Source organism: Ursus maritimus, unplaced genomic scaffold, assembly GCF_017311325.1.
Source record: "Ursus maritimus isolate PB19 unplaced genomic scaffold, ASM1731132v1 scaffold_4, whole genome shotgun sequence".
NCBI lineage: Eukaryota > Metazoa > Chordata > Mammalia > Carnivora > Ursidae > Ursus > Ursus maritimus.
The window spans coordinates 80,939-93,534 of NW_024426552.1; the positions used below are offsets into that span (position 1 = coordinate 80,939).

Genomic DNA, 12,596 nt, shown 5'->3' on the forward strand with positions numbered 1-12,596 from the left:
CCAAAGGTAGAGTCGTGGCAGGTGTTTACAGCCCAATTCAGAATGTCACCTGGAACCCTTACAAGCACTGCATTTCCTCCATCTATGCGGCCACGGCTGGTGGCTGAGCCATGCTCTCCGCCACATCCATGGTCCTTACATACAGGTCCTCACACACCAGAGCTGAAATTACCTGTGGTTCACCTCGGGGGCAGTCACCTGATGTTGCCATGGTTCTCTTGGGATCTGCCGCATCGCTGCCACTTTTAATACTTCATTTTCTTCTCCATTTCTACTTTTAAAAAGAGACAATGACAAAATATTTTGTTATATTCACTTCACTTCTAAGGTCCTGGTAAAGATCTTACACCAAATGGAAGTAAAACAGGTATTTAAAGAATGAAACAAATCAAATGTATAAATATAATTCTTTACAGAAACAATGAAAAGCATTTAAAATTTATGAACTTTTTTTTTTTTTAGATTTTATTTATTTATTTGACAGAGGGAGAGAGAGAGCATAAGCAGGGGGAGCGGCAGGCAGAGGGAGAGGGAGATGCAGACACAGGCTCCCCGCTGAGCAGGGAGCCCAATGTGGGGCTCAATCCCAGGACCCTGGGATCATGACCTGAGCCAAAGGCAGACGCTTAACCAGCTGAGTCACCCAGGTGCACCAAAATTTATGAACTTCTAATAGTGTGTTTTCTTCACTAGTCTGCAAAGGTGTTGATCTTATTTACTGAATGAACCCTGTGAGTATCTGTTAGATTACTGGGTTGATTTAAAACAACAAATCAATGTCAAATCTTTTCTTAGAACCCTGATAGCTTTCACTCCAATTAAAATTCCCTACTGTGAAAATAAAGGAAACCTCATTTGAAATGGGGTCAGCAGGCCAGCAGGGGGAGCACTCACCCCCACACACTCCTTATAGACCCAGCAGGCGAAAGCTCATTTAACCACCACAGCAGCAGGAAGATCTACCAGGCAACAGCCCAGCCAAGGGAGACCGTCACAGCCTGGCCAGAGAGACTGTCACAGTGTTACAGCCCGACTAATGGGAGACCATCATAGCCTGGCCAATGGGAGATCATCACAGCCTGGCCAGAGAGACTATCAGTGTGACAGCCCAGCCAATGGGAGACTGTCAGAGTGTCACAGCCCGGCCAACGGGAGACTGTCACAGTGTCACAGCCCAGCCAGTGGGAGACTGTCAGAGTGTCACAGCCTGGCCAATGGGAGATTGTCACAGCCCAGCCAGAAAGTGTCACATCGCAGCCAGTGGGAGACCGTCACAATGTTACAGCCCGGCCAGTGGGAGACTGTCACAATGTTACAGCCCGGCCAGTGGGAAACCGTCACAGTGTTACAGCCCGGCCAGTGGGAGACTGTCACAGTGTTACAGCCCAGCCAATGGGAGGCTGTCACCACCCCACACTCACTTTTCCTCCAGTGGATTTTCCTTCAAAGCGGCCCCTCCCACTTTCCTCCTTTTTCTCTGTAAAGTAACCTTCCTCTCCTAAATTAGCCAGAGTTGTCTTTAGTTTTGCATGTCTGAAATTGCAATTCCTGTCATTTCCAAATAAACCCATTTTGCTAGTAAAATAACTGGCTGTTTTATTTTCAAGGTCAACACCATCTGGGGCTTTCAAGTGTTTCCACTAACAGGAACCAAATCTACATCTTGCAGTGGGTTTTCCTTCTCACTCTCAGTTCTCATTTTTCCCAGCGACAGTGTAATCCACACTATGCTCCAAGATGAATGTTTTTTATTACGTAACAATTCTTTGTTTAAAATGCATGCTTCACTTATCAAGACTTAATACTTATTTTTGTGACATCTGTAATTACAGCATAGACATTAACAGGAGAAACCTCGGTCAGAATGGAGCGGTGAGGCCAGCAAGGGGAGCGACCCGCAGCCCAACAGGAAGCGGATCTTGCAGTGGACTCTACTTCACTCCTCCAGCAGAAGAAAGGATTTCCTCCTGCCCCGGCAACAGCCCAGCCAATGAGAAGCCACCACACTTGCAGCTCCCAGCCATAGCTTCCTTATCCTGGATTGTAATTCTCTGCTATTCTTAAATAAACCCATTTTTGCTGGTAAAACAACTAGCAGCGGGTTTTTTTTAATGGTTAGCAACAAACACTACTATAGATACACTACATTTTCATCGGCAAGCCCTGGCATTGGGGCCAGGGTGGGAGAGAGCCTGGATGGGGCTGGGTTGATGAAGGGGGGCTAGAGCAGGATGGGCCGGGGCCTGGTGGACAGGGCAGACAAGGCCAGGTCAGCGGACCAGGCGGTGGGAGGACCTAGGATCCCCAGGGACTAGCGGCCAAAGGCAATGGGCGGGGTGGGAGGAGAAAAAACTGGGGGAGGGGGGAGGCGGGCTCAGATGCAGGAGCAGAACACCGGCTAAGGAGGAAAGGCACCGGGCTCGGAGGGCCCGCGTACCCGGAAGGGAGGTGGGCGCGGCTCTGAGAAGGCGTGGCTGGGGAAGAGGCGCGGCGCTGCAGAGAGTGGTGCGGGCAGGGGGGGAGGAAGCGAGGGCGGTGGGCGTGGCTCGGAGGGAGGGGCGTGGCCCTGCAGTCGCCCAGCCTGCGGTCAGGCGCCAGAGCGCCCAGCACACAGCCGGGAAGGCTGGGGGTCTTCAAAGGTGCAGAGGCCTCGGTCGACCCACTGACGCACACGCCCGGAAAGGACTCACTTGGCACGTCCTGCCTCAGTGCGGTCCAGCCGCTTGAGCTGCCCACGGGAAACCTACCTCAGCCGCCTTTCTCCGCTGAGTCCTGCGTCCACACCGCGGGTGCGGAGGGGCGGACGGCGCCTACCAGCAGCCCGAGCCGCCGCCCTCGGCTCGCGCAGGCGCAGTACGCGCAGGCCGGCCGCGGACGGAGCCCCTCCCTGGGCCCCGCTCCCCACGCCTGCGCAGTCCGGACTCGCCCCTCCGTCCGGAGAATGGAGCCACCGCCTGCGGCCGCACGCAGGCGCAGTCACTCAGGCGCGTCTGGGAGAAGGCCCCGGCCCGGGACGAGCGCCCCCCGCAGGCGCACTTCACGGGTTCGGCTTCCCGCCGGGGCGCGCGCCGAGCCCCTGCACCTCGTGTTCTGGCGGGTGGGCGGTGGGCTCGCAGCGGGGGCCGGGGGCCGGCCCGGGTTGGGGGTTGGGCGGCGGGGCCGGGCCCGTCCTGGGCTGGGGAACAGAAACCCACTGTGAGTGACAGAAACGGCCGATCCTGAAGCCGGACCTCCGTTCTCCCGCTTCCCTAAAACAGTTCAGTTCACCTTCCCATCTCCGCTGTGAAGTGCGAGCCGTCTGTCCTTTCACTTGACGAGCGGAGACAGCGGTTAAGCTTTCGTCTCACCAGGACGAAGTTTGAGAGTGAAAGGAAAATGGGGTGACCTCAGAGCCCTTGACTGTGGGTGGCCTCGGCCTGGGCAGGACGCGGTCGTCGCAGCTGCGCAGACCAGCCCCGGGATAGGTTGTCCGGGGCGCCGGGGGTCGGGAGGTGATTGATGTGGGTGCGGGGATCCGCTTTAAAAGAGGAAAAGAGGGCGCCTGGGTGGCTCAGTGGGTTCAGCTTGGACCGGATCTCCGCCCTGGTCTCAGCCCAGAGCGCGGAGATTGAGCCCGCGTTGGGCTCCGTGCTGGGCGTGGAACCCGCCTGGAGACGCGGAAGATGCCAGGAGGGAGGCGGGTGTTGGCAGTGGTTGCATTCAATACCGCTGGTCTGTGCGTTCATAAACAGCGCAGGTGGTAAAGTTAGTGTGTATTTGACCACGATAAAAAAAGGAGCAGGAAAACAAATCCTCACTATGAGGAAAAGAAAAGGAATTCAATACAGGTTCTGTAGATTTTAAAAAGATAATAAACTGATAATATGAAACAATGTCAAAAATTTGACAAATCACATAAATTGGAAAAATTCTTTGAAAAACACAACAAATTCTTCCCATAAGAATATTTGGGAAAGCTACATGGGTCTATATTTGTTAAGGGAATTGGTTTTATAATTTAAAACCTTCTTACAAAGGGTACTCCAGGCCCAGAGGGCTTCACTAGTAAATGCTTCCAACCATACAAGAAGAAAATGATACCAGTGTTACACAAATTCTTCCCGAAAATAAAGAAAAGTGCAATCCTTCCTAATGGGTTCTACGAGACCAGCATAACTCTGCTATAAAATGTTAGCATAAACAATCCAGTGGAAGATAAAATGGTTACATATCATGACCAAGTGTGGTTTACGCTAGGGATGAAAGATGGTTTAAAATTTAAGAATCAATATTTCCACATTTCAGATTATAGGACAAAAACCGTATGAACATCTACATAGGTGCAGGAAAAAACATTTCATAAGACTCAACACCCACTAAATTCACAAAACTAGAAATAAAAAAGACAGGACTATCTTAATCTTAGATATCTATAAAAAACAAATAACAAAATAGTGGGTGCTTTTCTCCTGGGTTCAGGAAGTAGAGAAGAATGTCCTCCATAACCTCTATTTAGCACTGTAGGGGTGATCTTACCCCAATGCAAGAAGGCCAAAGAAAGGCAATGTAAAGACTCAAAGGAAAAAGTAAAATTTATTATTCACAGGTGGCATGATTGTGTTTGCAGATAAGCCAAAATAATCTACAAATAAAGTACTATAAGAAGTGAATATCCTAGTCTCTGGATGAAGGGCTAATGCAGTAGGAATCGACAGAAATTGCAATCTAAAAATTCCATGTACAAAAGCACCAAGTAACATCAAATTTTTAGCAAGAATTATCAAGAGAAAAAATGTAAAAAGAAAACTCTCAATATTAGAAATGCAAAGGGGGTCCTTTTAACCAATGTTAAAAGGATAAATAGGGGGTGCCTGGCTGGCTTGGTCAGAGGGGCATGGGACTCTAGATCTTAGGGTTGTGAGTTCAAGCCACACACTGGGTGTAGTGATTACGAATAAATAAATAAATAAATAAATAAATAAATAAATAAATAAATAAATTAACTTAAAAAAAAAGTTAAGTAGAAGACCATGACCAACTTTTTGCCAACACATTTGATAATTTGTATGAAATGGACAAACTCCTTTAAAGGCATTACTTATCAAAAGTGACACAAAAGAAAAGGATAAATATATAAAATAAATTAAATGTGTTATCAAAAAACCTTCCCACAAAGAAAATGCCAAACCCAAATTGTTTCATTGGTGAATTCTATCAAATGTGTAAGATATAATACCAGTATTAAACAAAATTTTAAGAAAATAGCGAATTGACACATTCCAATTTGTTTTATGAGGGAAGCTTAACTCTGAGACAAGGACCTGACAAATACAAGAAAATTACAGACCAATATCCTTCACAAAAATAGATGCAAAAATCCTTAACAAAATATTAGCAAATCAACCCGATAATAAATCGACAAGGTAATACATTACTAAGGTCAACTGAAGTTTATCCTAGTGATACAAAATTGGACTAACACTTGCAAATCAATGTAATTCATAATCTTAACAGAATAAAGGAGAGAATCCATTGGTCATTCAATAAATTTTTTAAAAGGTTTTGGCAAAATTCAATACCCAATCATTATTTTTTTTTAAAGACTTTATTTATTTATTTTGGAGAGAGAGAGCACAAGCAGGAGGAAGGGGTAGAGGAAGAGAATCTCAAGCAGAATGCCTGCTGAGTGTGGAGCCTGATGTGGGCCCAGATCCCATGACCTCTGATGGAGGAAAGACGTTTGGGTTCGAAGCCCACGGCCAAGAAAGAATTCTTGAGACATCTGTGGTGCAAAAGGTGGTTTTATTAAAGCACGGGACAGGACCCGTGGGCAGAAAGAGCTGCCCCGGGGTCATGAGGGGTGGCCCATTATATACTTCCAAGTCGGGAGAGGGTTAGGGATAGCCTAAGTGTCTAAGGAATTTTGGAGGCAAGGTTTCCAGGATCCTGAGGGGGCTAGCTATTATTAGGAAAAGGTCATTTATTACCGTCTAATAGAACCTTAGTTGTGAGACCCTTCAGACATGTATTGGGGGGCCGTATGCTTGGGGGTCGACTGCCAACACGTATCTTGGGGGGGGTGGTTAGAGATAAAGGAAGTTTCCAAAGGAACTTTTATACGTTAAAGTAGACTTACAGGATTGCGGTCGGGGGTCAGGCTAGGATTGCCTTTTGCCCTCAGCACAGTGTCAGCATCCAGGCAGTTGAGTTCCTAGAGGCAGGTCACTCTGCCTGTTTCAAGGACTTGTCAGTGGGCTGTAGGTAGTCAGGAAATTTAATAATTTTTCTTCTGCCTGTGTTCCCGCATCAGCCCCCAGATCATAATCTGAGTGGAAGCCAAGAGTCAGACGCCTAACTCACTGAATCACCCAGGTGCCCCAATCGTGATTTTTTTTTAATATCAGTGATGCAGGCAGGCTGGGTCAGAGAACCCAGAAGAGGGGTCCCACAGGACCAGCCAAAGGAGTCCTTGGCTTCTCACAGGATAGAAATAAAATGTGAGCCCGAGAAAGTGAAAACCGAGTTTACTGAATAGTGTGAGTGACAGAGAATAGCAGATGGGGTGTCTGGGAGGCTCGGAAAGGAGAGCAGAATGGGTGTCGTCATCACCTGGGGTTAGGGGTTTATATTGGAAAGGGGTCTACGGGACGTGTTCCTTCAGGAATCCACGGTAGGGTCCAATCAAAGGTAAGTGTCAGATGAGTAACAGGTATTATGCCATAAATCACTGAAAGTAGAGGGTGGAGTTTTTGTTTTGTTTTGTTTTTTGTTTTTTGGGGGACTTTTTTTGTGAGTAAAGCAATAGAAGTTTATTAAGCAAGGATACAGACAAAGCTCTCAGGAGTGAGAGGGCTCCCGACAGCGTTTGTCAAAGTTAACGTCCTGGAGCGGGGTTGGGAGCTGGCTTGTCTCAGATGTCAGCAGGTGTTTGGGGCCTAGGACGAGACTCAGAGAATGATTCACTTTCTTGCTTGCCCCTTGAAGTGGGAACATAGCTTCTTTGCTTATTCAAAGGCAAAATATGGAACAAGTAAATGGGGCCTAGCAGAAAAATGGCTGAGATGGAGCCTTTCTCAAATGGAGACTCTTCAGCCTCCCTACTGCATCAGTAAAAACAGAACATCTTCTATCTCTAAAAAGTCATGTCAGAAACCCTAACACTAAAATCATACTTAATGATGTCATACTGAAAGTTTCCATTAGAAACAAGGAAATGTTTCCACTTTCACTACTTCTATTCAACATTTTATAGGAAATCCTGGCCAGCACAATAGGCAAATAAAACAATAAATAAATAAAAGAAATAACTATTAAGATGAAACAAAATTATGTGTATTCACAGATGATTAGAGGGTTTGCATAGATTAGCCTAAGGATCACAAAATTACTAGAATAAATAAGTGAATTTAGCAAGACTGTAGGATAAAGGTCTACACGGAAAAATAAGTGTATTTTTATAGGGGCGCCTGGCTGGTTCAGTCAGTTGACCGTCCGGCTCTTGGTATCAGCTCAGGTGATGATCTGGCAGCCCTGGGATCGTGCCCTGGTCGGGCTCCGGGCTCTGTGCAGAGTCTGCTTCTGATTCTCTCTCCCTCTCCTCCTGCTCACTCTCTCCCTCAAATAAATAAATAAAATCTTTAAAAAGAAAAAAAGTGTATTTTTTATTTGCTAGGAGCAAAACATCGAAAATGAACTTTTTTAAAAAACCCACGTAGGGTGCCCGGGTAGCTCGGTTGGTTGGGCGTCTGTCTCTTGATTTTGGCTCAGGTCTGATCTCAGGGTCATGGGATCCAGCCCCACTTCAGGCGCTCAGTGCAGAGTCTGCTTGTCTCTCTTCCTCTGCTCCCCCCCATCTCTCAAATAAATCAAGAGAATCTTTAATATATATACACACACACATATATATTTTAAAAACCATGTACAGCACTGTAGCATAAGCCCCAGACAATCACCTTTATCTAATGTAAGTGTCTGACATGAAGCTTTCGAGTGCCAAGGCAGCCCCTTCGCAGACGCCCGTCTCCAGCAAACACAGTGCCGGCTGCACACTGCGTGAAAAGCCATGAAGCCACCCCACCCATCAAGTTCCCACTCTCAGAAAGCACTAGTCGACCTAACCAACCTTTTGATCACTTGCTTTTCTTTTCCTGTGATTAATTCCTGCTTTTATGTTTCAAAATCACTAGTAATGAGTGAACCTTTGAGGCCTACACCACCACCCTTGACCCCAATCAAGGCAGAACCCCAGGCCCACACTCTCTCCTCTCCCCCTGCCCCACCATGACCTCCCTGTGTGACCCTGGGCATGTAACCTCCAGGGATTGTGAGTAGTAAACATTTTCAAAGTTCCCTGATGGTGGTTGCCGTGACATGTCTCGCAATCCGAGTAAGAACAAGGGCTGGTCCAGCACAACACTGGCTGCACCTGGGGAAAGCTCTGTGGAGGCTTGCCACAAACAGTGCATGGGGGGGGTGGTGCAGGTGAGTGCCCCCAGACATTTCTAGCGGATGTCATCACTAGTGATAGGCCCAGACAATGCAGAGCAAGCATCAACAATAAAATGTGTAACAGTAAAATGCCTAGGAATAAATTTAACAAAATACATGAAAATTTGCACAAAAGTATGTGCACGACTTCTACACTAAAACTATTTAAATGCTGAGAGAAAGTTTAAAAGTTGTAAATAAATGGGGGGGGGGAGAGATTCCATGTTTACATATTGGAAACTCGACATACTTAGGAAGTCAGTTCTCCACAATGTGATCGATGCATTCAACATAATCCCAATAGGCCTTTTTCCAGAAACTGACAAACTGATTCCAAAATTTACAGAGCAATGCAAAGACCTACAATCACAGAACAATCTTAAAAGAGAACAGTACTGTAAGATATACACCCTGTGACTTCAAGAATCACTGTAAAGACACAGTACTCAGGGCAGGCTGGTATTGGCGAAACAACAAGCAGAGAGCTCAGTGTGATGGGGTTTTGGGATCTAGGTGAGGTTTAGTGGAGTGGAGTCCAGAGTCAACGACCAAAAAGCGTTCTTGAGACGTTGTTGGGTAGTATGCTATGTAATTTACACAATGCAAAGTATGCCCCAACTGAAATTAACCTTTACAATGTCTTTAAAAAGATTTGTGCCCTCTAAGATTTGTAAATGCTGTGGGCTAGAGGTGAACTGTGGTGACTTTTTAAGTGCTTGTGAATTCTTTGACACCCTTCCCATCAAGAAACAGGCCCTGTGTCCCCTCTCTTCAGATCTGGGTGGGCCTGTTACCTGCTTTAACCAGTGGTGACTTCTGAGGTGAGCTCACAGAGGCCATGTGGCTTTCTCTGGTTCTCCTGGAAGGCTGGCTCTCAGGAACCCAGTCACTGCAAAAGCCCACCAGACCGTGCTCCAGTCAGCAGGCCTGGCTGAGCCCAGCCGTCAGGTTGTCTCCCCAGGTGCAGACAGGTGACTGAGGAGGCCTGTAGGTGATCCCACCCCCAACATATGAGTCATTCCGGCTGTGCTGGTCCTCGCAGCTGAGGCCCCAAGCACTGGGCAGCCACGCTGAGCTGTTCGCCTGTGGCCTGTGCCCCAACCTTAAGTCCCATGAGAATAAGAAATCGGTGGAGGTCTGCGTGCTGTCAGCTGGAACAGAACTGGGTCCTTTGAAGAAGGATGCCTCCGTAACCAGTCTACACCCTGGGGCACGAGCTTGGGACTAGGCCACAGAGAGAAGCTGGATGGGCCCCGTGGACCATGTTAGTGTGAGACAGACATGGCTTGAAGAGGCTGTCAGCAAGGAAAGCCCGTTGCTCCTTGGTGGTGGAAACGCTGGCGCGGCGGTCACCTGTGTGGAGCTGGGGCTGGGAAATGTCCGTCGGCTGGTTGGCTTGGTCAAAGAGCTTCGCAGGCAGAGTTACAAGGGTCGGGAGGTGCCCTGTGGCTGCACACAGTAAGGACTGGTCAGAGAGAGAGCCGCCACGGGAGGAATGACTCTGTGTTCACACAGACCTTGACAGAACTGCAGAGGAGCCGGGAGTGGCTGGGCTCAGAATGAGGTTCCATTTCACCCCCCGTCTCTCCCAGCGGAAGAATCCCAAAGAAGGAGAGAGCTCAGGACAAAGACAGAATCCATGACTCTGTGGGGAAAAGGTGCTCTCAGATGACAGTGAGGCGGGCTGGGACCGGAGGGCCCTCTGTGAAGGCTCTGAAAAAGTTCAGTCGGTGAACCATAGGGATGGGCCCAGACCTTCTGTGGAACTTGTGCGTGTGCCTCACTCGGCAGCCTTCTAGCAACCAAGGGTCACGGGGCCACGAGAGCCTCACAAGCCCCGAATAGCAAGGGGCCCGTTTCGAAGAGGATCGGGGTGTCCGTTCTGTCTGGTGGAGTGAATGTCAGTGAAGTCCATGCAAGGCTCCGTTATCAGGAGAACTGTCCCAGCAGCACTTGCACCAGCTTGGACTAAAGAACCAGAGATGGCACAAACTGCGAAGAGGCGTTTGGAGCCCGGTCCTACCACAGGCAGGCAGCAGCCTAAGAAAACTACTCAGCGGCAAGCACGGGCTACTTTTACGGAAAAGGCAGAATGACTTAAAGGATGGAGTCAAGATCCCAGAATTCAAGGTCAGAAGCCACGGAGAATCGTTCCCAGGGACACAGCTGGTCCCTACTCAAGGGACTGGTGGTGTGTGCTGGGTTGGGTTTCAGAACTGCTGTGGACGGTGCCTACGCTGTGCCTCCCACTCCCCCTTTTGAACAGGAGAGACTTACAATGGCCACCCTCTCCCTGTCCCACCACCGGGGAGGCCATGGAGTCACGTCACTCGTGTCTTAAATTGAGCAGGAAACATACTGAAGAAGTTGTTCCTGAGGTGTCACACTCGCGGGACCTGATCCGCACGTAGGCCTGACGTTAGGTGCTGAGATCCTGGAGCTCTAGCTGCGAAGAGGCCTTGGAGGTCCTGGGTAGTTGACTTTGCATGCGCATGGGATATGGCCAGAGAGCAGACTGTAGTTTCCAAAGTCGGCCCCAACAATCTCTCCCTTCCCACATGACCTTCTCCAGTGTGACCTTGCCGCCTCTCCACCATGAGGTTAAGTCTAAAGCCCTCCCTTAGATTCTGGGCTGGCTTCCACCTGCCTGCAACCAATAGGATGTGGAGAGTGACCCACGTGACCTCTGAGACTAGGTCAAAAAAGCCCATGCAACTTCCACCTTTTTCTCTTGCGATGCTTCCTCTGGAGAAAGGCAGCCCCGTCCTTCGAGCAGCTTGCTGGAGAGACAGTGTGTCGGCACTCAAGCAGAGAGACCCCACTCAGCCCCGTCTTCCAGTCGTCTCCACCAAGACACCGGCCATGTGAGTGAGGCCACCACAGGCCCAGACTGACTCAAGTGCCAGGTGAGTACCACCAAGGACCTCAGTAGACACCACATGGGGCAAAAGAACAGCTCCACCAAGCCCAGCCCAAATCCTCTAATAAAATGAGGGTTTTCTGAGCAACTAAGTTTTGGGTTAGTTTGTTTTCCAGCAGTAGCAACTGGAATGCTGTGCCTTGTGAGAAAGTGTCTTTCCTACGTGTGTGGTCCAGGAGGATGTAACTCACTGATGAGGGGGTACTGGCCGCATCTTAATAAAGCCGTTGGCTACTGTGAGTAGAAACACACGATACTTTTTAAATGATAGATTTATGATTGGTTTTTGTTTATAAGGAACCTGACAAAAGTCTGGTAATTCAGATACGCACACAAAGCTCTTCCTATGTCATCACTCTTAGAAATGCTCTGAGGAAAATAAAGATTGAAGAATCAAATATAGGCCCATCTTACTTTCACTTTTATTCATACCTTCCCCAAAGACTTAAAAAAAAAATACTGAATTTGCAAAAAGAAATACATAATTCTAAATATTATAGAGAAAATATTTCTTTTTTGCTTCTCTGAAGAGTAGGGCATTCCCATACGCTGTCAGCTGTCAGAGCTTGGACTCTGAAGACATTCTCGGGGTCAGACCCTGGCTTTGACACTTAGCAATGACCTAACCTGGGTAAACTCACCCTTCTCTGAGCTCAGTTTCTTCTGAGGATGAAGAAAGCTGCCTGCCTGGACAGGCAGAGAAGTCTGAAAACGCCTGCTGGCTCCTTCCCCCTTCTAAAGGTGTCCTCGCCAGGCGCCCCCCTCAGGTGCCCTTGTCATGTGGCCCCCGTCACTGGGGCCACTCTCTTTGAACTAACACTGGGTCTCTGCCCCAAGCACCCCTGCTGTGTCCAGGGACAAGCCTGGGGCTGTGCTTTTCAGACCGTCATCTGAGAAACCCCTTCCACCTCCAGAACCCAAACTCCACCCTCTTAACCAGCTCCTGGGGCCACCGGTGGGAGAACACCAGGGGCACGCAAGTCACCATGTCGGGGATTGGACAGTTGTCACTCCAGGAGGAAGTCTGTCCCAGGGAGAGCCACCTTGAGTCCCCTGTGCCTCCATTCGGCTGCAGGACTCTGTTAGCCCAGCCTGTGCTCGGGCTTCTCCTCCTCGTTTCCAGGCAGCAACTAGGGCAGCAGGCTGGGGGGAGGAGCTCGGCACCAGCAAGCTCGCTCGCACTCCTGGGCACCCGGGTGTGCATTTTAGA

General features: G+C 48.8%; 1 protein-coding gene across 1 annotated transcript in view; it reads right to left on the reverse strand.

Moving 5' to 3' along the window:
* The window catches only part of PRMT2 (protein arginine methyltransferase 2), a 44,478-nt gene extending 41,577 nt beyond the window's left edge, over positions 1–2,901 (reverse strand). Inside the window, exons 1-2 of the mRNA XM_040621758.1 lie at positions 2,748–2,901; positions 173–271 (exon numbers count right to left, since the gene is read on the reverse strand). Of these exons, the coding sequence (XP_040477692.1) occupies positions 173–211 (39 nt within the window). The 5' untranslated portion in view covers positions 212–271; positions 2,748–2,901. The remainder of the gene's footprint in view (positions 1–172; positions 272–2,747) is intronic.
* Positions 2,902–12,596: the final 9,695 nt, after the last annotated feature.